Source organism: Sinohyriopsis cumingii, unplaced genomic scaffold (assembly GCF_028554795.1).
Source record: "Sinohyriopsis cumingii isolate HCF-2022 unplaced genomic scaffold, ASM2855479v2 utg001699l, whole genome shotgun sequence".
NCBI lineage: Eukaryota > Metazoa > Mollusca > Bivalvia > Unionida > Unionidae > Sinohyriopsis > Sinohyriopsis cumingii.
This window is the reverse complement of record NW_028316035.1, coordinates 3,946-26,032: the sequence shown is the minus strand read 5'-3', so window position 1 is coordinate 26,032 and position 22,087 is coordinate 3,946. Positions and strand designations below refer to the sequence as shown.

At 35.8% G+C, this 22,087-nt stretch overlaps 1 protein-coding gene and 1 pseudogene across 1 annotated transcript; both read left to right on the top strand.

Annotated features, from left to right (window-relative positions):
- Nucleotides 1-5,414: 5,414 nt before the first annotated feature.
- Nucleotides 5,415-14,119, top strand: LOC149771725 (ribosomal protein S6 kinase alpha-5-like). The gene is made up of 2 exons (XM_089948170.1): nt 5,415-6,297; nt 12,771-14,119. The coding sequence occupies exons 1-2, from the start codon at nt 5,415-5,417 to the stop codon at nt 14,117-14,119; spliced, it is 2,232 nt and encodes a 743-aa protein (XP_089804296.1).
- A 4,942-nt stretch (nt 14,120-19,061) lies between these two features.
- Nucleotides 19,062-21,857, top strand: LOC149771724 (MAP kinase-interacting serine/threonine-protein kinase 1 pseudogene; annotated as a pseudogene).
- The last annotated feature ends 230 nt before the right edge of the window (nt 21,858-22,087 follow it).

Below are 22,087 nucleotides of genomic sequence, written 5' to 3'. Positions count from 1 at the left end.
TTATTAAACAGACATGATATCGCTTTTGATGCTTTGAGGATGCAGACCGACAAAGAAGTTTTCTAAAACTCAGATTCACTCAAATGATTTTCGGCAGATAATTATCATTGCATACATATATTTAAGTATAGTTTGTCTTTCCACACAACAATGTTTGCATGCAGTGCTACGGGTGAGATATAGAAACCACCTGTAATTGGTAATTCTCACAAGCTCCGCTGCTTTAAGGACATTATACTTTTAATCAAGGGGTCTTGGGGAAAACTAACTGAAATTCACTTTTCTGGTCTTCCCTTAGAGATCCCAAACTGAGAGTTAAGGCTCAAAGTAGAACAAAAGTTTGGAGCAAAAGTTTTGAAGGAAAGGATGACCACCGTCTGGGGCTTTCCTTCAGTATTTACATGAGTTAGGCTGCTGTACATGTCGGAGGACGCCAGGAGGGTGCCTCTTTTTACATACATTATGGGATTTGGTATCAAATCATGGTATAGATGATGCCATCAGTTTCGTAACTGTAGCAGGTGTGGTACCACGGGCCTCCCACCAACGGATTGTCCATAACCGGTACAACAACAAGAAAACATGCCTCAAAACTCAGTAATGATTGATGAAATGGCCTATGATCGTCAGAGGGTTCCAGATCCTGGGGGAGAGATGGAACAGATCTCAGGAAACCCACCCCACTGAAATGCCGCAACATCGAACCAGGTCATACTGGGTATGCAGTGCGAAATTGAGGTTGGAAGCTCAAACGGTCCTAAAACTTCTCAATCCACGTCCACATAATGGACTAGTTATACAAATACGAGTGCACGTGAGAAGAAGGGGGCAAAGGGTAAAAAAAGAAAACAACAAAGCAAACGAAACACAAAAACCTACCACCCCATATTTATTTATGGAAGAACCAAGTTTCTAGCATAAAACAAATCCGCTCATCGAGTCTAAAATAATAGTGAGCGAGAGTGAGGAGGTTGAGAGCCCTCAACACACAAATTTTCCACTGTCAATTTTACTATATGTTATTGCAATTGAAACATTATATAAGAATATTGAAAATAATAGCAATTAATTGGAAATTGGCGGGCAAATGACCCAGGAGCTCCCCCAAATTGAATCAAACAACAAGTGAAGGCTTTAGGAATATTTTATGGAAAGAATTTAGACGAACTTAATTACAACCAAATATTAAAGAAAGTTGAGGAACAGATAGAAATTTGGTCATAGGTTCTCTAAACCTAATGGAATTCTTACAAGCCTATAAGACCTACATTTATTGCCAAATTGATTATGTAACACAAAAATAGATTTGATAGAACCAATGATAAACATTCTTTTCTTTTCATGAAATCCTTATTTAATATGTACATGTTGAAATGTGCAAGTGACACAGATACTCCTATATGCACCCATATTAGACATATCCGCTCACCCGTACCCTCATATACACACACATACTTACACACACACACACACACTTACTGCTCATACATACGTTGTAAAACGCTTATACTAATTTTACATAATACGTAAGTTCCTAGCTAACGTATAGGCGAGGAATTTATAATAATAAATTATTTTACGTCTACTTATCAATTAACATAATAACTTTACATAGAATTTAAAACAAATGAAATTACTATTCAAGTTTTAAATTTAGAGATATAGTATTGATTGAAATACAAAGTGTATACAAAATTGTATAAGCGTGAAAGGTCATGTTAAAAGGATAGACAAGGTAAAGTACAGAAAAAGCTCGTGCGAAAAGAAGAGATAGTGTTAACACGTGCGGCTTGGGGTATTCTTGAATTAACGTGTTGACCGGTAAACGTGGGTTGAAACATGCAGGCAAAAAGACGGTGTACTAAAGAATCAGGAGATTAGAAAAGGATACATAATTGGATATATTTAAAGAAAAAGGTAAGTAGTGAGTATTATTCTAGACTTATGCCACTTACTATTTAACAAATTTAAAGAGAACATAATAACCCAGCTAGACACCATTTGTCAATAAAGTGAAGAAGGTTAAGTCTGGAAATGTCAGCTCTGATTCTACATTTTAGGCAAGAGAGAAAGAAGAATAGCAAGGTGTTACTGGTTACCACTTCTTTATGATAATATGCATGGATACATTTAATCCATATAGCATATTTGTATCCAGCGCATAATAAAAGCCACAAGTCCGCGATTTCAGGTTCCGGAAACAAGGCCCCATAGAAGAAACTTAGGATAAGACCAAATTTAAGGAATGTAAAAAGTACCGAAGGAGTTTCGAGAGTTTTTTTCAGCCATTTAATTATGAGCTGTTGTAAAGCGAGTATTAAATTGCATTCGAAAATTAAATGGTCAGTGATTTCAGTCCCACCGCAAAAAAAAGTGCATAACTTGAATTAGGGAATATTTTTAAAAAATATGTGTTTTACAGGTAAAATGTCGTGTATGATTTTAAAACACACATATCTAGTGATGGTGTATAGGAATTTATTTTGCAGGTGTTTTTTGTTGTTGAAATATTGGGGGAGTTTAAGTCATATAATTTGGTTATTTTGGGTTCAAGAAGGTGACTTTGTAGTTGTCGTTGATATAATATTTTTGTAGGGTCTTAACCAAAACTGAGACCAGGATTATTTTATGAATTGAGATTGAAATATAAATTATTCTGTTTATATGGATCCGTAGAATACGTTATATCCAACGGGATCTTCTTATATAAACCGCAAAATGAATTGGGACTGGGACTATGCTATTTGCATCACAAACACACAATATATATTTTAAGTAGAATAAGGCACAGTTGTTCGTTACGAAGAAAACTTAGGAGTATCCGTCATTGAATCAGGGTATGAATGTTCAATCCTGTAACAATATAATACAAGAAAAAGACACGAGTTCGCACCTATCGGTAGTTCCAACCATGCTAGTTTATCCTAATTGCGTCTGCTAATTTCCACCTTCAGCCAGTGGTAATCAAGAATAGTTCAATTTTCAAAACTGCTCGACACACTTCGTTCAGTATGAGACATCTTGGAGAAAATTCAATAATTGTTCGCCGATTTTGACGTTTGGACAACTAATGGCAGGCAGTGCCGTTTGCATTCGAATAGTCTTGGATTTCACCAGTGAACGAAAGGTAAGATCCGAACAACATCGAGTGCGCAGTTTTTCGGATCTTACCTTTCGGTCAATCGTGAAAAATGAACTCTTCTTGATTACGACTGGCTTACGTTGGAGATTAGCAGACGCTATTAGGATAAACTAACAGAGTCGGACCTACCGAGCGGTGGGGACTCGTGTCTTCCCTTGTGTTATATTGTTACAGGTTAGAAGCGTCATCCTTTGATTCATGGACGAATACTCCTAATTTTCACTGTAACGAACCCCTTTTAGAATAAGGCACTTTACAGATAATACCCAATATACCTGGGAGGCCGTATACATTTATTTGTACCGATACCTATGTAAGCACAATCGGAGACTAGTAATCGGAATCTATATTGGGATGGAATACGGAAGAGATGGGAAGCTATCTCGTCTGCTTTTAACAAAGCGTGATGTTTATTCACCTACATGACGTTTGGATCACTGGCGAGATGGCCTTTAAAAAACATAGTATACGTATGATTCCGCCTTGCCATTTGTATGGTCAATACACTGATTCTAAATCCACACAATACTGCGTTGTCCGCAAACAGCAACTGACCGTTATAGAATTACTGGTGCAATAAGGGATACATTTTTGGGCATCGACGCAAAATAACCTCTAAATTACAAATGAGATTAATGACAGCAATATATATAAATAAAGTTTTAGTTGATTATGTAACATCAATAATGAAAGCCAAACGATTAGATATGTTTTAAGGTGCACAAGAGTACTTCATTTATATAGTTTTTATCATACCATGAAACAAATTGATCATCTTTGGACCGCGTGCTTTGTCTGACGAAACAGGGTTAATGGGAGCGTTAAATAAAAAAGAAAGACCTCTAATTCATACGATCATCGAAATTATATCAAGCGCATGTGAAATTGTTTGTTCTCATATACTTGTATAAAAAGTTTTCATTTATCTTGAATAAGTTTTTGTTTATTATTAAAATAAAAATCGTATGGCTATAAGCTAGATACATAGTATTATTCAGTGAAAGACAACTCCTGGACACTGCTGGAGTCCCGACAATACTTAAGTATGAAAGCCTTGAATTTGCAATGGTTGCAAGGAAGAAAAAAAGGACGTTATAAATATATGGAAGCCCGTGCATATCAATTATCTTGAACCATTTTTCAAGTTGTTTGCAGAAATGCATTTTAGATACCACATCGGTTACCATTAACGATGCCATTTGAAAATAACTATAGTCTACTTTCAATAATATTTATTGAAGGAAAATAAACATCTTCATATATAACTTAAAGACTGCGATGTTTTCGGATTTTGTACAACCAAAAAGCTTGTTAAAAGTTGTTTTGAATTTGACAAAGAGAGAGAAAGAAAGAGATTTTAGAAGTATTTTTGAAATTGAATATTAGACAGAAACATTATTTCATTGCATAGACTAGCCAGGCGATCATCTATGTTGAATCAATGATAGATGGTACATGTTACTAACAGAAATATAAGATTTAAAAGAATTTCTTTATGAAAATATTTTCTCATAAAATAAGAAAACATCGATCAATTATGTTTTTGGCAAATGACTATTCGTGATAGCACTGTAAAGAAATAAATATCAACTAAAAGCTTGTTAAACAAATTTCTTGTTTTCGTTTGTTCTAGTAATTGTTTCCACTTTATAACTGTGATATGTACTCTTCCATTCCAAGGTGTGAATCAATCATCACAGCGAGGCCAGAGGAACTTCCGTGAGTGCCTAATTAAGTGCTTACTCAGTGTCAGTAGGGGATTTATTTGAATACTGTTGAATTTTAGTCGTATCGACAGGATGACACGAGCCAATCAGGAAGCTAATTGTCATCAACCGATCACATATATAAAAGGTGCTGACATTACGGTACTTTAAACGGACTGAATATAGAGATGGATAACGATTTTAAGGACATGGAAAGCCATAATTTACGGGATGCAGAGAAAAACGCAAGTTTAAATCGTAATACACCAAGACTCCTAAAGAAGACAAAAAGGGCAGCTGATATTCCTGTTACAAAATTTCATGATTTGTACAGACCAACAGGAGAAATCTTAGGAAATGGTACTATTGATTCAGTGCAGACATTTATAAATATTTCCAACAGCAAAGAATATGCTGTAAAGATCATTAAAAACAACACGATCCGATCCAGCAGCAAAGTCTTCAAAGAAATAGAAATATACAACTTATGTCAAGGTCAGGAGAACATCTTACAGCTTTATGAATACTTTGAAGAAGAAGGTCGATTTTATTTGGTCTTTGACAAGATGTTGGGAGGAACCTTGTTTGACAATATTGAGAGAAGGGGTCATCTGACTGAGACAGAAGCCAGTTTAATAGTGAAATGCATCACACGAGCCTTGGATTTCCTCCACAATAAAGGAATAGTCCACAGGGATCTAAAGCTAGAAGACATATTGTGTGAAAAGAAAGAAATATTCCCGATACGAATATGTGATTTTGACTTGGCAAGTGGTGTGCCTGTTGAAAGTCAGAAGGATATGTGTTCCACGCCAGATCTCCTGACGCCAGTCGGCACAGCAGATTATATGGCTCCTGAAGTTGTTAAAGTTTGGCTTGGTGAATCCTTATCCTATGACAAGAAATGTGATCTCTGGAGCCTGGGAATAATCATGTACATCATGCTGTGCGGTTACCATCCATTTTATGGCGACTGTGGAGGTGGTTGTGGGTGGAACAGTGATGTGATGTGTCGGGACTGCCAGGACATGCTTTTCAGCAGCATCAAAAATGATGTTTATGAGTTTCCAGAAAACGATTGGAGTGTAATCTCAGACAGTGCCAAAGACCTCATTCGTCACTTGCTGGTGCGAGATCCACGCAAGCGTTATTCTACCGAGCAGGTCTTGAACCACCCCTGGGTATCTTGCCCACCGGCTGCTACTTCTCTTGCTACACCAACAATGCTTTCTAGGAATAGCAGTACCAAGGATTTGGAGCCATTTGCTGAGACTGCTATTTCAATCAACCGCATGCTGCAGCAGCATCTAATTATTCACAAGCCGCCAAGTTATCCTTATAATGACGAAAATGAGGGAAATGAAAACGATGAAATCAATTTTGAAGAAATTGTAGTACCACCATTAAAATTGTCCCCATCTGCTTCCAGCTTGACAAAACATCAGTCAAGTTTGGTGCCCGGAACCAATGTTCGTTCAACAGAATTCGATAGTGGCTGTACACTGCCGGGCATCAGTCATTCACAGGACGAATAGTTATTTAGTGATATTTTCATCTGAATAACTTTTATTTTGAAAATAATTACAAACACGTGACTAACTTTGCTACATCAAGTTTACGATAAGGACTGATTATTCAAAATATGCTGCCTTTGATGAAAAGTTTAGGATTTGTTCTGATTTTCATCAATCCAGATTGTCTTGTTTCGAAGAGTACATTTTAAGAGTGGGTGGGTGGGATTATACAACCTAAAGAGTTTTCATCTCTTATAATGTAGATGAAACAAATTGTCCGGAGTATATATGTGCATATATCACTTTCGTTGAATTGTTGCTAAATTGTAATTGACTTTTATTCTGTAAAATGCTGATTGTTGTAATAAAATACGACTGAATTTTATATGATCGTTAATACCAATTCATGGTTCTGAATGTCTTTGAAAGGAGAGATTATTCAGTATTTGTGTTAATAATCAACGAGTGCTTTGATTTTATAATTGTGCTGTTATTCATGAATGAGGTTGGTGGAATGTAAAATGTTCTCTGATGCTTAAAATGACGTGTCAAAATAGTGATATTTTATATCTAAAGTGCCAGTATATCACCAGGTGTTAATATGTAAATCTTACTCAGTTTGATTTCTAATATTTCTTCATTAACTAAATTCATACTAGCATCTTGATTTTTTTCTTCAGTGTATTTCGCAATTATATTTCATTCTCATTTATCGGACACTTGTAAGTTATAACAAATAGATATATTGGAGAATTGCATTTTTTAATAAAAAGTCCCATTTCTATGAAATATTGTTTTCCTTTGTGAAATTAAATTTTGTATTAGATGTGATTTGTAATTTTCAATAATCTCTCTCTCTGTCTATCTATCTATCAGAAAAATTATATTAGAAGAAACGAAACAACTCAGCTATGTACACATGTACAAATTTCTACCCCAAATTTCAATTTTTAGTTTTAACATACCCAATAAATCGAAACTCATTTGATACTTGGGAAATATATGTAGCTACTAAATTTCTGACTCACGCTTAAACAGATTTGTTCCGTTTAATTGGTAGTGTTGTGGTTTGAGCTGTGAAATAAGGATTCGGAAAATGTCCCCAAGGCATACGTGCTTAAAACAACACTTGACACAAGCGGCGACATGGATTAAGTCTGACAATAGGATAATCTGAAATGTTTGCACGATTCAAATGAACTAACTGTTATGGCTAATTACATTGAATAAATAATTACATGTTTATTGGTGAGCCATTTACTAAATACCGTGCTTATGTGTTGATTATCTACTTGTGATTGATGCTATTCTTTTGTAGACATGATGAACAGAATATTGTTTACTTGTTCTTTTAAAAACTAAACTATCAGAGCTTTATTAAACAGACATGATATCGCTTTTGATGCTTTGAGGATGCAGACCGACAAAGAAGTTTTCTAAAACTCAGATTCACTCAAATGATTTTCGGCAGATAATTATCATTGCATACATATATTTAAGTATAGTTTGTCTTTCCACACAACAATGTTTGCATGCAGTGCTACGGGTGAGATATAGAAACCACCTGTAATTGGTAATTCTCACAAGCTCCGCTGCTTTAAGGACATTATACTTTTAATCAAGGGGTCTTGGGGAAAACTAACTGAAATTCACTTTTCTGGTCTTCCCTTAGAGATCCAAAACTGAGAGTTAAGGCTCAAAGTAGAACAAAAGTTTGGAGCAAAAGTTTTGAAGGAAAGGATGACCACCGTCTGGGGCTTTCCTTCAGTATTTGCATGAGTTAGGCTGCTGTACATGTCGGAGGACGCCAGGAGGGTGCCTCTTTTTACATACATTATGGGATTTGGTATCAAATCATGGTATAGATGATGCCATCAGTTTCGTAACTGTAGCAGGTGTGGTACCACGGGCCTCCCACCAACGGATTGTCCATAACCGGTACAACAACAAGAAAACATGCCTCAAAACTCAGTAATGATTGATGAAATGGCCTATGATCGTCAGAGGGTTCCAGATCCTGGGGGAGAGATGGAACAGATCTCAGGAAACCCACCCCACTGAAATGCCGCAACATCGAACCAGGTCATACTGGGTATGCAGTGCGAAATTGAGGTTGGAAGCTCAAACGGTCCTAAAACTTCTCAATCCACGTCCACATAATGGACTAGTTATACAAATACGAGTGCACGTGAGAAGAAGGGGGCAAAGGGTAAAAAAGGAAAACAACAAAGCAAACGAAACACAAAAACCTACCACCCCATATTTATTTATGGAAGAACCAAGTTTCTAGCATAAAACAAATCCGCTCATCGAGTCTAAAATAATAGTGAACGAGAGTGAGGAGGTTGAGAGCCCTCAACACACAAATTTTCCACTGTCAATTTTACTATATGTTATTGCAATTGAAACATTATATAAGAATATTGAAAATAATAGCAATTAATTGGAAATTGGCGGGCAAATGACCCAGGAGCTCCCCCAAATTGAATCAAACAACAAGTGAAGGCTTTAGGAATATTTTATGGAAAGAATTTAGACGAACTTAATTACAACCAAATATTAAAGAAAGTTGAGGAACAGATAGAAATTTGGTCATAGGTTCTCTAAACCTAATGGAATTCTTACAAGCCTATAAGACCTACATTTATTGCCAAATTGATTATGTAACACAAAAATAGATTTGATAGAACCAATGATAAACATTCTTTTCTTTTCATGAAATCCTTATTTAATATGTACATGTTGAAATGTGCAAGTGACACAGATACTCCTATATGCACCCATATTAGACATATCCGCTCACCCGTACCCTCATATACACACACATACTTACACACACACACACACACTTACTGCTCATACATACGTTGTAAAACGCTTATACTAATTTTACATAATACGTAAGTTTCTAGCTAACGTATAGGCGAGGAATTTATAATAATAAATTATTTTACGTCTACTTATCAATTAACATAATAACTTTACATAGAATTTAAAACAAATGAAATTACTATTCAAGTTTTAAATTTAGAGATATAGTATTGATTGAAATACAAAGTGTATACAAAATTGTATAAGCGTGAAAGGTCATGTTAAAAGGATAGACAAGGTAAAGTACAGAAAAAGCTCGTGCGAAAAGAAGAGATAGTGTTAACACGTGCGGCTTGGGGTATTCTTGAATTAACGTGTTGACCGGTAAACGTGGGTTGAAACATGCAGGCAAAAAGACGGTGTACTAAAGAATCAGGAGATTAGAAAAGGATACATAATTGGATATATTTAAAGAAAAAGGTAAGTAGTGAGTATTATTCTAGACTTATGCCACTTACTATTTAACAAATTTAAAGAGAACATAATAACCCAGCTAGACACCATTTGTCAATAAAGTGAAGAAGGTTAAGTCTGGAAATGTCAGCTCTGATTCTACATTTTAGGCAAGAGAGAAAGAAGAATAGCAAGGTGTTACTGGTTACCACTTCTTTATGATAATATGCATGGATACATTTAATCCATATAGCATATTTGTATCCAGCGCATAATAAAAGCCACAAGTCCGCGATTTCAGGTTCCGGAAACAAGGCCCCATAGAAGAAACTTAGGATAAGACCAAATTTAAGGAATGTAAAAAGTACCGAAGGAGTTTCGAGAGTTTTTTTCAGCCATTTAATTATGAGCTGTTGTAAAGCGAGTATTAAATTGCATTCGAAAATTAAATGGTCAGTGATTTCAGTCCCATCGCAAAAAAAAGTGCATAACTTGAATTAGGGAATATTTTTAAAAAATATGTGTTTTACAGGTAAAATGTCGTGTATGATTTTAAAACACACATATCTAGTGATGGTGTATAGGAATTTATTTTGCAGGTGTTTTTTGTTGTTGAAATATTGGGGGAGTTTAAGTCATATAATTTGGTTATTTTGGGTTCAAGAAGGTGACTTTGTAGTTGTCGTTGATATAATATTTTTGTAGGGTCTTAACCAAAACTGAGACCAGGATTATTTTATGAATTGAGATTGAAATATAAATTATTCTGTTTATATGGATCCGTAGAATACGTTATATCCAACGGGATCTTCTTATATAAACCGCAAAATGAATTGGGACTGGGACTATGCTATTTGCATCACAAACACACAATATATATTTTAAGTAGAATAAGGCACAGTTGTTCGTTACGAAGAAAACTTAGGAGTATCCGCCATTGAATCAGGGTATGAATGTTCAATCCTGTAACAATATAATACAAGAAAAAGACACGAGTTCGCACCTATCGGTAGTTCCAACCATGCTAGTTTATCCTAATTGCGTCTGCTAATTTCCACCTTCAGCCAGTGGTAATCAAGAATAGTTCAATTTTCAAAACTGCTCGACACACTTCGTTCAGTATGAGACATCTTGGAGAAAATTCAATAATTGTTCGCCGATTTTGACGTTTGGACAACTAATGGCAGGCAGTGCCGTTTGCATTCGAATAGTCTTGGATTTCACCAGTGAACGAAAGGTAAGATCCGAACAACATCGAGTGCGCAGTTTTTCGGATCTTACCTTTCGGTCAATCGTGAAAAATGAACTCTTCTTGATTACGACTGGCTTACGTTGGAGATTAGCAGACGCTATTAGGATAAACTAACAGAGTCGGACCTACCGAGCGGTGGGGACTCGTGTCTTCCCTTGTGTTATATTGTTACAGGTTAGAAGCGTCATCCTTTGATTCATGGACGAATACTCCTAATTTTCACTGTAACGAACCCCTTTTAGAATAAGGCACTTTACAGATAATACCCAATATACCTGGGAGGCCGTATACATTTATTTGTACCGATACCTATGTAAGCACAATCGGAGACTAGTAATCGGAATCTATATTGGGATGGAATACGGAAGAGATGGGAAGCTATCTCGTCTGCTTTTAACAAAGCGTGATGTTTATTCACCTACATGACGTTTGGATCACTGGCGAGATGGCCTTTAAAAAACATAGTATACGTATGATTCCGCCTTGCCATTTGTATGGTCAATACACTGATTCTAAATCCACACAATACTGCGTTGTCCGCAAACAGCAACTGACCGTTATAGAATTACTGGTGCAATAAGGGATACATTTTTGGGCATCGACGCAAAATAACCTCTAAATTACAAATGAGATTAATGACAGCAATATATATAAATAAAGTTTTAGTTGATTATGTAACATCAATAATGAAAGCCAAACGATTAGATATGTTTTAAGGTGCACAAGAGTACTTCATTTATATAGTTTTTATCATACCATGAAACAAATTGATCATCTTTGGACCGCGTGCTTTGTCTGACGAAACAGGGTTAATGGGAGCGTTAAATAAAAAAGAAAGACCTCTAATTCATACGATCATCGAAATTATATCAAGCGCATGTGAAATTGTTTGTTCTCATATACTTGTATAAAAAGTTTTCATTTATCTTGAATAAGTTTTTGTTTATTATTAAAATAAAAATCGTATGGCTATAAGCTAGATACATAGTATTATTCAGTGAAAGACAACTCCTGGACACTGCTGGAGTCCCGACAATACTTAAGTATGAAAGCCTTGAATTTGCAATGGTTGCAAGGAAGAAAAAAAGGACGTTATAAATATATGGAAGCCCGTGCATATCAATTATCTTGAACCATTTTTCAAGTTGTTTGCAGAAATGCATTTTAGATACCACATCGGTTACCATTAACGATGCCATTTGAAAATAACTATAGTCTACTTTCAATAATATTTATTGAAGGAAAATAAACATCTTCATATATAACTTAAAGACTGCGATGTTTTCGGATTTTGTACAACCAAAAAGCTTGTTAAAAGTTGTTTTGAATTTGACAAAGAGAGAGAAAGAAAGAGATTTTAGAAGTATTTTTGAAATTGAATATTAGACAGAAACATTATTTCATTGCATAGACTAGCCAGGCGATCATCTATGTTGAATCAATGATAGATGGTACATGTTACTAACAGAAATATAAGATTTAAAAGAATTTCTTTATGAAAATATTTTCTCATAAAATAAGAAAACATCGATCAATTATGTTTTTGGCAAATGACTATTCGTGATAGCACTGTAAAGAAATAAATATCAACTAAAAGCTTGTTAAACAAATTTCTTGTTTTCGTTTGTTCTAGTAATTGTTTCCACTTTATAACTGTGATATGTACTCTTCCATTCCAAGGTGTGAATCAATCATCACAGCGAGGCCAGAGGAACTGCCGTGAGTGCCTAATTAAGTGCTTACTCAGTGTCAGTAGGGGATTTATTTGAATACTGTTGAATTTTAGTCGTATCGACAGGATGACACGAGCCAATCAGGAAGCTAATTGTCATCAACCGATCACATATATAAAAGGTGCTGACATTACGGTACTTTAAACGGACTGAATATAGAGATGGATAACGATTTTAAGGACATGGAAAGCCATAATTTACGGGATGCAGAGAAAAACGCAAGTTTAAATCGTAATACACCAAGACTCCTAAAGAAGACAAAAAGGGCAGCTGATATTCCTGTTACAAAATTTCATGATTTGTACAGACCAACAGGAGAAATCTTAGGAAATGGTACTATTGATTCAGTGCAGACATTTATAAATATTTCCAACAGCAAAGAATATGCTGTAAAGATCATTAAAAACAACACGATCCGATCCAGCAGCAAAGTCTTCAAAGAAATAGAAATATACAACTTATGTCAAGGTCAGGAGAACATCTTACAGCTTTATGAATACTTTGAAGAAGAAGGTCGATTTTATTTGGTCTTTGACAAGATGTTGGGAGGAACCTTGTTTGACAATATTGAGAGAAGGGGTCATCTGACTGAGACAGAAGCCAGTTTAATAGTGAAATGCATCACACGAGCCTTGGATTTCCTCCACAATAAAGGAATAGTCCACAGGGATCTAAAGCTAGAAAACATATTGTGTGAAAAGAAAGAAATATTCCCGATACGAATATGTGATTTTGACTTGGCAAGTGGTGTGCCTGTTGAAAGTCAGAAGGATATGTGTTCCACGCCAGATCTCCTGACGCCAGTCGGCACAGCAGATTATATGGCTCCTGAAGTTGTTAAAGTTTGGCTTGGTGAATCCTTATCCTATGACAAGAAATGTGATCTCTGGAGCCTGGGAATAATCATGTACATCATGCTGTGCGGTTACCATCCATTTTATGGCGACTGTGGAGGTGGTTGTGGGTGGAACAGTGATGTGATGTGTCGGGACTGCCAGGACATGCTTTTCAGCAGCATCAAAAATGATGTTTATGAGTTTCCAGAAAACGATTGGAGTGTAATCTCAGACAGTGCCAAAGACCTCATTCGTCACTTGCTGGTGCGAGATCCACGCAAGCGTTATTCTACCGAGCAGGTCTTGAACCACCCCTGGGTATCTTGCCCACCGGCTGCTACTTCTCTTGCTACACCAACAATGCTTTCTAGGAATAGCAGTACCAAGGATTTGGAGCCATTTGCTGAGACTGCTATTTCAATCAACCGCATGCTGCAGCAGCATCTAATTATTCACAAGCCGCCAAGTTATCCTTATAATGACGAAAATGAGGGAAATGAAAACGATGAAATCAATTTTGAAGAAATTGTAGTACCACCATTAAAATTGTCCCCATCTGCTTCCAGCTTGACAAAACATCAGTCAAGTTTGGTGCCCGGAACCAATGTTCGTTCAACAGAATTCGATAGTGGCTGTACACTGCCGGGCATCAGTCATTCACAGGACGAATAGTTATTTAGTGATATTTTCATCTGAATAACTTTTATTTTGAAAATAATTACAAACACGTGACTAACTTTGCTACATCAAGTTTACGATAAGGACTGATTATTCAAAATATGCTGCCTTTGATGAAAAGTTTAGGATTTGTTCTGATTTTCATCAATCCAGATTGTCTTGTTTCGAAGAGTACATTTTAAGAGTGGGTGGGTGGGATTATACAACCTAAAGAGTTTTCATCTCTTATAATGTAGATGAAACAAATTGTCCGGAGTATATATGTGCATATATCACTTTCGTTGAATTGTTGCTAAATTGTAATTGACTTTTATTCTGTAAAATGCTGATTGTTGTAATAAAATACGACTGAATTTTATATGATCGTTAATACCAATTCATGGTTCTGAATGTCTTTGAAAGGAGAGATTATTCAGTATTTGTGTTAATAATCAACGAGTGCTTTGATTTTATAATTGTGCTGTTATTCATGAATGAGGTTGGTGGAATGTAAAATGTTCTCTGATGCTTAAAATGACGTGTCAAAATAGTGATATTTTATATCTAAAGTGCCAGTATATCACCAGGTGTTAATATGTAAATCTTACTCAGTTTGATTTCTAATATTTCTTCATTAACTAAATTCATACTAGCATCTTGATTTTTTTTCTTCAGTGTATTTCGCAATTATATTTCATTCTCATTTATCAGACACTTGTAAGTTATAACAAATAGATATATTGGAGAATTGCATTTTTTTAATAAAAAGTCCCATTTCTATGAAATATTGTTTTCCTTTGTGAAATTAAATTTTGTATTAGATGTGATTTGTAATTTTCAATAATCTCTCTCTCTGTCTATCTATCTATCAGAAAAATTATATTAGAAGAAACGAAACAACTCAGCTATGTACACATGTACAAATTTCTACCCCAAATTTCAATTTTTAGTTTTAACATACCCAATAAATCGAAACTCATTTGATACTTGGGAAATATATGTAGCTACTAAATTTCTGACTCACGCTTAAACAGATTTGTTCCGTTTAATTGGTAGTGTTGTGGTTTGAGCTGTGAAATAAGGATTCGGAAAATGTCCCCAAGGCATACGTGCTTAAAACAACACTTGACACAAGCGGCGACATGGATTAAGTCTGACAATAGGATAATCTGAAATGTTTGCACGATTCAAATGAACTAACTGTTATGGCTAATTACATTGAATAAATAATTACATGTTTATTGGTGAGCCATTTACTAAATACCGTGCTTATGTGTTGATTATCTACTTGTGATTGATGCTATTCTTTTGTAGACATGATGAACAGAATATTGTTTACTTGTTCTTTTAAAAACTAAACTATCAGAGCTTTATTAAACAGACATGATATCGCTTTTGATGCTTTGAGGATGCAGACCGACAAAGAAGTTTTCTAAAACTCAGATTCACTCAAATGATTTTCGGCAGATAATTATCATTGCATACATATATTTAAGTATAGTTTGTCTTTCCACACAACAATGTTTGCATGCAGTGCTACGGGTGAGATATAGAAACCACCTGTAATTGGTAATTCTCACAAGCTCCGCTGCTTTAAGGACATTATACTTTTAATCAAGGGGTCTTGGGGAAAACTAACTGAAATTCACTTTTCTGGTCTTCCCTTAGAGATCCCAAACTGAGAGTTAAGGCTCAAAGTAGAACAAAAGTTTGGAGCAAAAGTTTTGAAGGAAAGGATGACCACCGTCTGGGGCTTTCCTTCAGTATTTACATGAGTTAGGCTGCTGTACATGTCGGAGGACGCCAGGAGGGTGCCTCTTTTTACATACATTATGGGATTTGGTATCAAATCATGGTATAGATGATGCCATCAGTTTCGTAACTGTAGCAGGTGTGGTACCACGGGCCTCCCACCAACGGATTGTCCATAACCGGTACAACAACAAGAAAACATGCCTCAAAACTCAGTAATGATTGATGAAATGGCCTATGATCGTCAGAGGGTTCCAGATCCTGGGGGAGAGATGGAACAGATCTCAGGAAACCCACCCCACTGAAATGCCGCAACATCGAACCAGGTCATACTGGGTATGCAGTGCGAAATTGAGGTTGGAAGCTCAAACGGTCCTAAAACTTCTCAATCCACGTCCACATAATGGACTAGTTATACAAATACGAGTGCACGTGAGAAGAAGGGGGCAAAGGGTAAAAAAGGAAAACAACAAAGCAAACGAAACACAAAAACCTACCACCCCATATTTATTTATGGAAGAACCAAGTTTCTAGCATAAAACAAATCCGCTCATCGAGTCTAAAATAATAGTGAACGAGAGTGAGGAGGTTGAGAGCCCTCAACACACAAATTTTCCACTGTCAATTTTACTATATGTTATTGCAATTGAAACATTATATAAGAATATTGAAAATAATAGCAATTAATTGGAAATTGGCGGGCAAATGACCCAGGAGCTCCCCCAAATTGAATCAAACAACAAGTGAAGGCTTTAGGAATATTTTATGGAAAGAATTTAGACGAACTTAATTACAACCAAATATTAAAGAAAGTTGAGGAACAGATAGAAATTTGGTCATAGGTTCTCTAAACCTAATAGAATTCTTACAAGCCTATAAGACCTACATTTATTGCCAAATTGATTATGTAACACAAAAATAGATTTGATAGAACCAATGATAAACATTCTTTTCTTTTCATGAAATCCTTATTTAATATGTACATGTTGAAATGTGCAAGTGACACAGATACTCCTATATGCACCCATATTAGACATATCCGCTCACCCGTACCCTCATATACACACACATACTTACACACACACACACACACTTACTGCTCATACATACGTTGTAAAACGCTTATACTAATTTTACATAATACGTAAGTTTCTAGCTAACGTATAGGCGAGGAATTTATAATAATAAATTATTTTACGTCTACTTATCAATTAACATAATAACTTTACATAGAATTTAAAACAAATGAAATTACTATTCAAGTTTTAAATTTAGAGATATAGTATTGATTGAAATACAAAGTGTATACAAAATTGTATAAGCGTGAAAGGTCATGTTAAAAGGATAGACAAGGTAAAGTACAGAAAAAGCTTGTGCGAAAAGAAGAGATAGTGTTAACACGTGCGGCTTGGGGTATTCTTGAATTAACGTGTTGACCGGTAAACGTGGGTTGAAACATGCAGGCAAAAAGACGGTGTACTAAAGAATCAGGAGATTAGAAAAGGATACATAATTGGATATATTTAAAGAAAAAGGTAAGTAGTGAGTATTATTCTAGACTTATGCCACTTACTATTTAACAAATTTAAAGAGAACATAATAACCCAGCTAGACACCATTTGTCAATAAAGTGAAGAAGGTTAAGTCTGGAAATGTCAGCTCTGATTCTACATTTTAGGCAAGAGAGAAAGAAGAATAGCAAGGTGTTACTGGTTACCACTTCTTTATGATAATATGCATGGATACATTTAATCCATATAGCATATTTGTATCCAGCGCATAATAAAAGCCACAAGTCCGCGATTTCAGGTTCCGGAAACAAGGCCCCATAGAAGAAACTTAGGATAAGACCAAATTTAAGGAATGTAAAAAGTACCGAAGGAGTTTCGAGAGTTTTTTTCAGCCATTTAATTATGAGCTGTTGTAAAGCGAGTATTAAATTGCATTCGAAAATTAAATGGTCAGTGATTTCAGTCCCACCGCAAAAAAAAGTGCATAACTTGAATTAGGGAATATTTTTAAAAAATATGTGTTTTACAGGTAAAATGTCGTGTATGATTTTAAAACACACATATCTAGTGATGGTGTATAGGAATTTATTTTGCAGGTGTTTTTTGTTGTTGAAATATTGGGGGAGTTTAAGTCATATAATTTGGTTATTTTGGGTTCAAGAAGGTGACTTTGTAGTTGTCGTTGATATAATATTTTTGTAGGGTCTTAACCAAAACTGAGACCAGGATTATTTTATGAATTGAGATTGAAATATAAATTATTCTGTTTATATGGATCCGTAGAATACGTTATATCCAACGGGATCTTCTTATATAAACCGCAAAATGAATTGGGACTGGGACTATGCTATTTGCATCACAAACACACAATATATATTTTAAGTAGAATAAGGCACAGTTGTTCGTTACGAAGAAAACTTAGGAGTATCCGCCATTGAATCAGGGTATGAATGTTCAATCCTGTAACAATATAATACAAGAAAAAGACACGAGTTCGCACCTATCGGTAGTTCCAACCATGCTAGTTTATCCTAATTGCGTCTGCTAATTTCCACCTTCAGCCAGTGGTAATCAAGAATAGTTCAATTTTCAAAACTGCTCGACACACTTCGTTCAGTATGAGACATCTTGGAGAAAATTCAATAATTGTTCGCCGATTTTGACGTTTGGACAACTAATGGCAGGCAGTGCCGTTTGCATTCGAATAGTCTTGGATTTCACCAGTGAACGAAAGGTAAGATCCGAACAACATCGAGTGCGCAGTTTTTCGGATCTTACCTTTCGGTCAATCGTGAAAAATGAACTCTTCTTGATTACGACTGGCTTACGTTGGAGATTAGCAGACGCTATTAGGATAAACTAACAGAGTCGGACCTACCGAGCGGTGGGGACTCGTGTCTTCCCTTGTGTTATATTGTTACAGGTTAGAAGCGTCATCCTTTGATTCATGGACGAATACTCCTAATTTTCACTGTAACGAACCCCTTTTAGAATAAGGCACTTTACAGATAATACCCAATATACCTGGGAGGCCGTATACATTTATTTGTACCGATACCTATGTAAGCACAATCGGAGACTAGTAATCGGAATCTATATTGGGATGGAATACGGAAGAGATGGGAAGCTATCTCGTCTGCTTTTAACAAAGCGTGATGTTTATTCACCTACATGACGTTTGGATCACTGGCGAGATGGCCTTTAAAAAACATAGTATACGTATGATTCCGCCTTGCCATTTGTATGGTCAATACACTGATTCTAAATCCACACAATACTGCGTTGTCCGCAAACAGCAACTGACCGTTATAGAATTACTGGTGCAATAAGGGATACATTTTTGGGCATCGACGCAAAATAACCTCTAAATTACAAATGAGATTAATGACAGCAATATATATAAATAAAGTTTTAGTTGATTATGTAACATCAATAATGAAAGCCAAACGATTAGATATGTTTTAAGGTGCACAAGAGTACTTCATTTATATAGTTTTTATCATACCATGAAACAAATTGATCATCTTTGGACCGCGTGCTTTGTCTGACGAAACAGGGTTAATGGGAGCGTTAAATAAAAAAGAAAGACCTCTAATTCATACGATCATCGAAATTATATCAAGCGCATGTGAAATTGTTTGTTCTCATATACTTGTATAAAAAGTTTTCATTTATCTTGAATAAGTTTTTGTTTATTATTAAAATAAAAATCGTATGGCTATAAGCTAGATACATAGTATTATTCAGTGAAAGACAACTCCTGGACACTGCTGGAGTCCCGACAATACTTAAGTATGAAAGCCTTGAATTTGCAATGGTTGCAAGGAAGAAAAAAAGGACGTTATAAATATATGGAAGCCCGTGCATATCAATTATCTTGAACCATTTTTCAAGTTGTTTGCAGAAATGCATTTTAGATACCACATCGGTTACCATTAACGATGCCATTTGAAAATAACTATAGTCTACTTTCAATAATATTTATTGAAGGAAAATAAACATCTTCATATATAACTTAAAGACTGCGATGTTTTCGGATTTTGTACAACCAAAAAGCTTGTTAAAAGTTGTTTTGAATTTGACAAAGAGAGAGAAAGAAAGAGATTTTAGAAGTATTTTTGAAATTGAATATTAGACAGAAACATTATTTCATTGCATAGACTAGCCAGGCGATCATCTATGTTGAATCAATGATAGATGGTACATGTTACTAACAGAAATATAAGATTTAAAAGAATTTCTTTATGAAAATATTTTCTCATAAAATAAGAAAACATCGATCAATTATGTTTTTGGCAAATGACTATTCGTGATAGCACTGTAAAGAAATAAATATCAACTAAAAGCTTGTTAAACAAATTTCTTGTTTTCGTTTGTTCTAGTAATTGTTTCCACTTTATAACTGTGATATGTACTCTTCCATTCCAAGGTGTGAATCAATCATCACAGCGAGGCCAGAGGAACTGCCGTGAGTGCCTAATTAAGTGCTTACTCAGTGTCAGTAGGGGATTTATTTGAATACTGTTGAATTTTAGTCGTATCGACAGGATGACACGAGCCAATCAGGAAGCTAATTGTCATCAACCGATCACATATATAAAAGGTGCTGACATTACGGTACTTTAAACGGACTGAATATAGAGATGGATAACGATTTTAAGGACATGGAAAGCCATAATTTACGGGATGCAGAGAAAAACGCAAGTTTAAATCGTAATACACCAAGACTCCTAAAGAAGACAAAAAGGGCAGCTGATATTCCTGTTACAAAATTTCATGATTTGTACAGACCAACAGGAGAAATCTTAGGAAATGGTACTATTGATTCAGTGCAGACATTTATAAATATTTCCAACAGCAAAGAATATGCTGTAAAGATCATTAAAAACAACACGATCCGATCCAGCAGCAAAGTCTTCAAAGAAATAGAAATATACAACTTATGTCAAGGTCAGGAGAACATCTTACAGCTTTATGAATACTTTGAAGAAGAAGGTCGATTTTATTTGGTCTTTGACAAGATGTTGGGAGGAACCTTGTTTGACAATATTGAGAGAAGGGGTCATCTGACTGAGACAGAAGCCAGTTTAATAGTGAAATGCATCACACGAGCCTTGGATTTCCTCCACAATAAAGGAATAGTCCACAGGGATCTAAAGCTAGAAAACATATTGTGTGAAAAGAAAGAAATATTCCCGATACGAATATGTGATTTTGACTTGGCAAGTGGTGTGCCTGTTGAAAGTCAGAAGGATATGTGTTCCACGCCAGATCTCCTGACGCCAGTCGGCACAGCAGATTATATGGCTCCTGAAGTTGTTAAAGTTTGGCTTGGTGAATCCTTATCCTATGACAAGAAATGTGATCTCTGGAGCCTGGGAATAATCATGTACATCATGCTGTGCGGTTACCATCCATTTTATGGCGACTGTGGAGGTGGTTGTGGGTGGAACAGTGATGTGATGTGTCGGGACTGCCAGGACATGCTTTTCAGCAGCATCAAAAATGATGTTTATGAGTTTCCAGAAAACGATTGGAGTGTAATCTCAGACAGTGCCAAAGACCTCATTCGTCACTTGCTGGTGCGAGATCCACGCAAGCGTTATTCTACCGAGCAGGTCTTGAACCACCCCTGGGTATCTTGCCCACCGGCTGCTACTTCTCTTGCTACACCAACAATGCTTTCTAGGAATAGCAGTACCAAGGATTTGGAGCCATTTGCTGAGACTGCTATTTCAATCAACCGCATGCTGCAGCAGCATCTAATTATTCACAAGCCGCCAAGTTATCCTTATAATGACGAAAATGAGGGAAATGAAAACGATGAAATCAATTTTGAAGAAATTGTAGTACCACCATTAAAATTGTCCCCATCTGCTTCCAGCTTGACAAAACATCAGTCAAGTTTGGTGCCCGGAACCAATGTTCGTTCAACAGAATTCGATAGTGGCTGTACACTGCCGGGCATCAGTCATTCACAGGACGAATAGTTATTTAGTGATATTTTCATCTGAATAACTTTTATTTTGAAAATAATTACAAACACGTGACTAACTTTGCTACATCAAGTTTACGATAAGGACTGATTATTCAAAATATGCTGCCTTTGATGAAAAGTTTAGGATTTGTTCTGATTTTCATCAATCCAGATTGTCTTGTTTCGAAGAGTACATTTTAAGAGTGGGTGGGTGGGATTATACAACCTAAAGAGTTTTCATCT

What these genes read in the sequence shown, in the direction of transcription:
- LOC149771725 (XM_089948170.1), top strand. Translation starts at nt 5,415, where the DNA reads ATGTTGGGAGGAACCTTGTTTGACAATATTGAGAGAAGGGGTCATCTG. An exon ending in CTTGACAAAACATCAGTCAA is followed by an intron (nt 6,298 to 12,770) that starts GTTTGGTGCCCG and finishes GACTGAATATAG; the next exon opens with AGATGGATAACGATTTTAAG.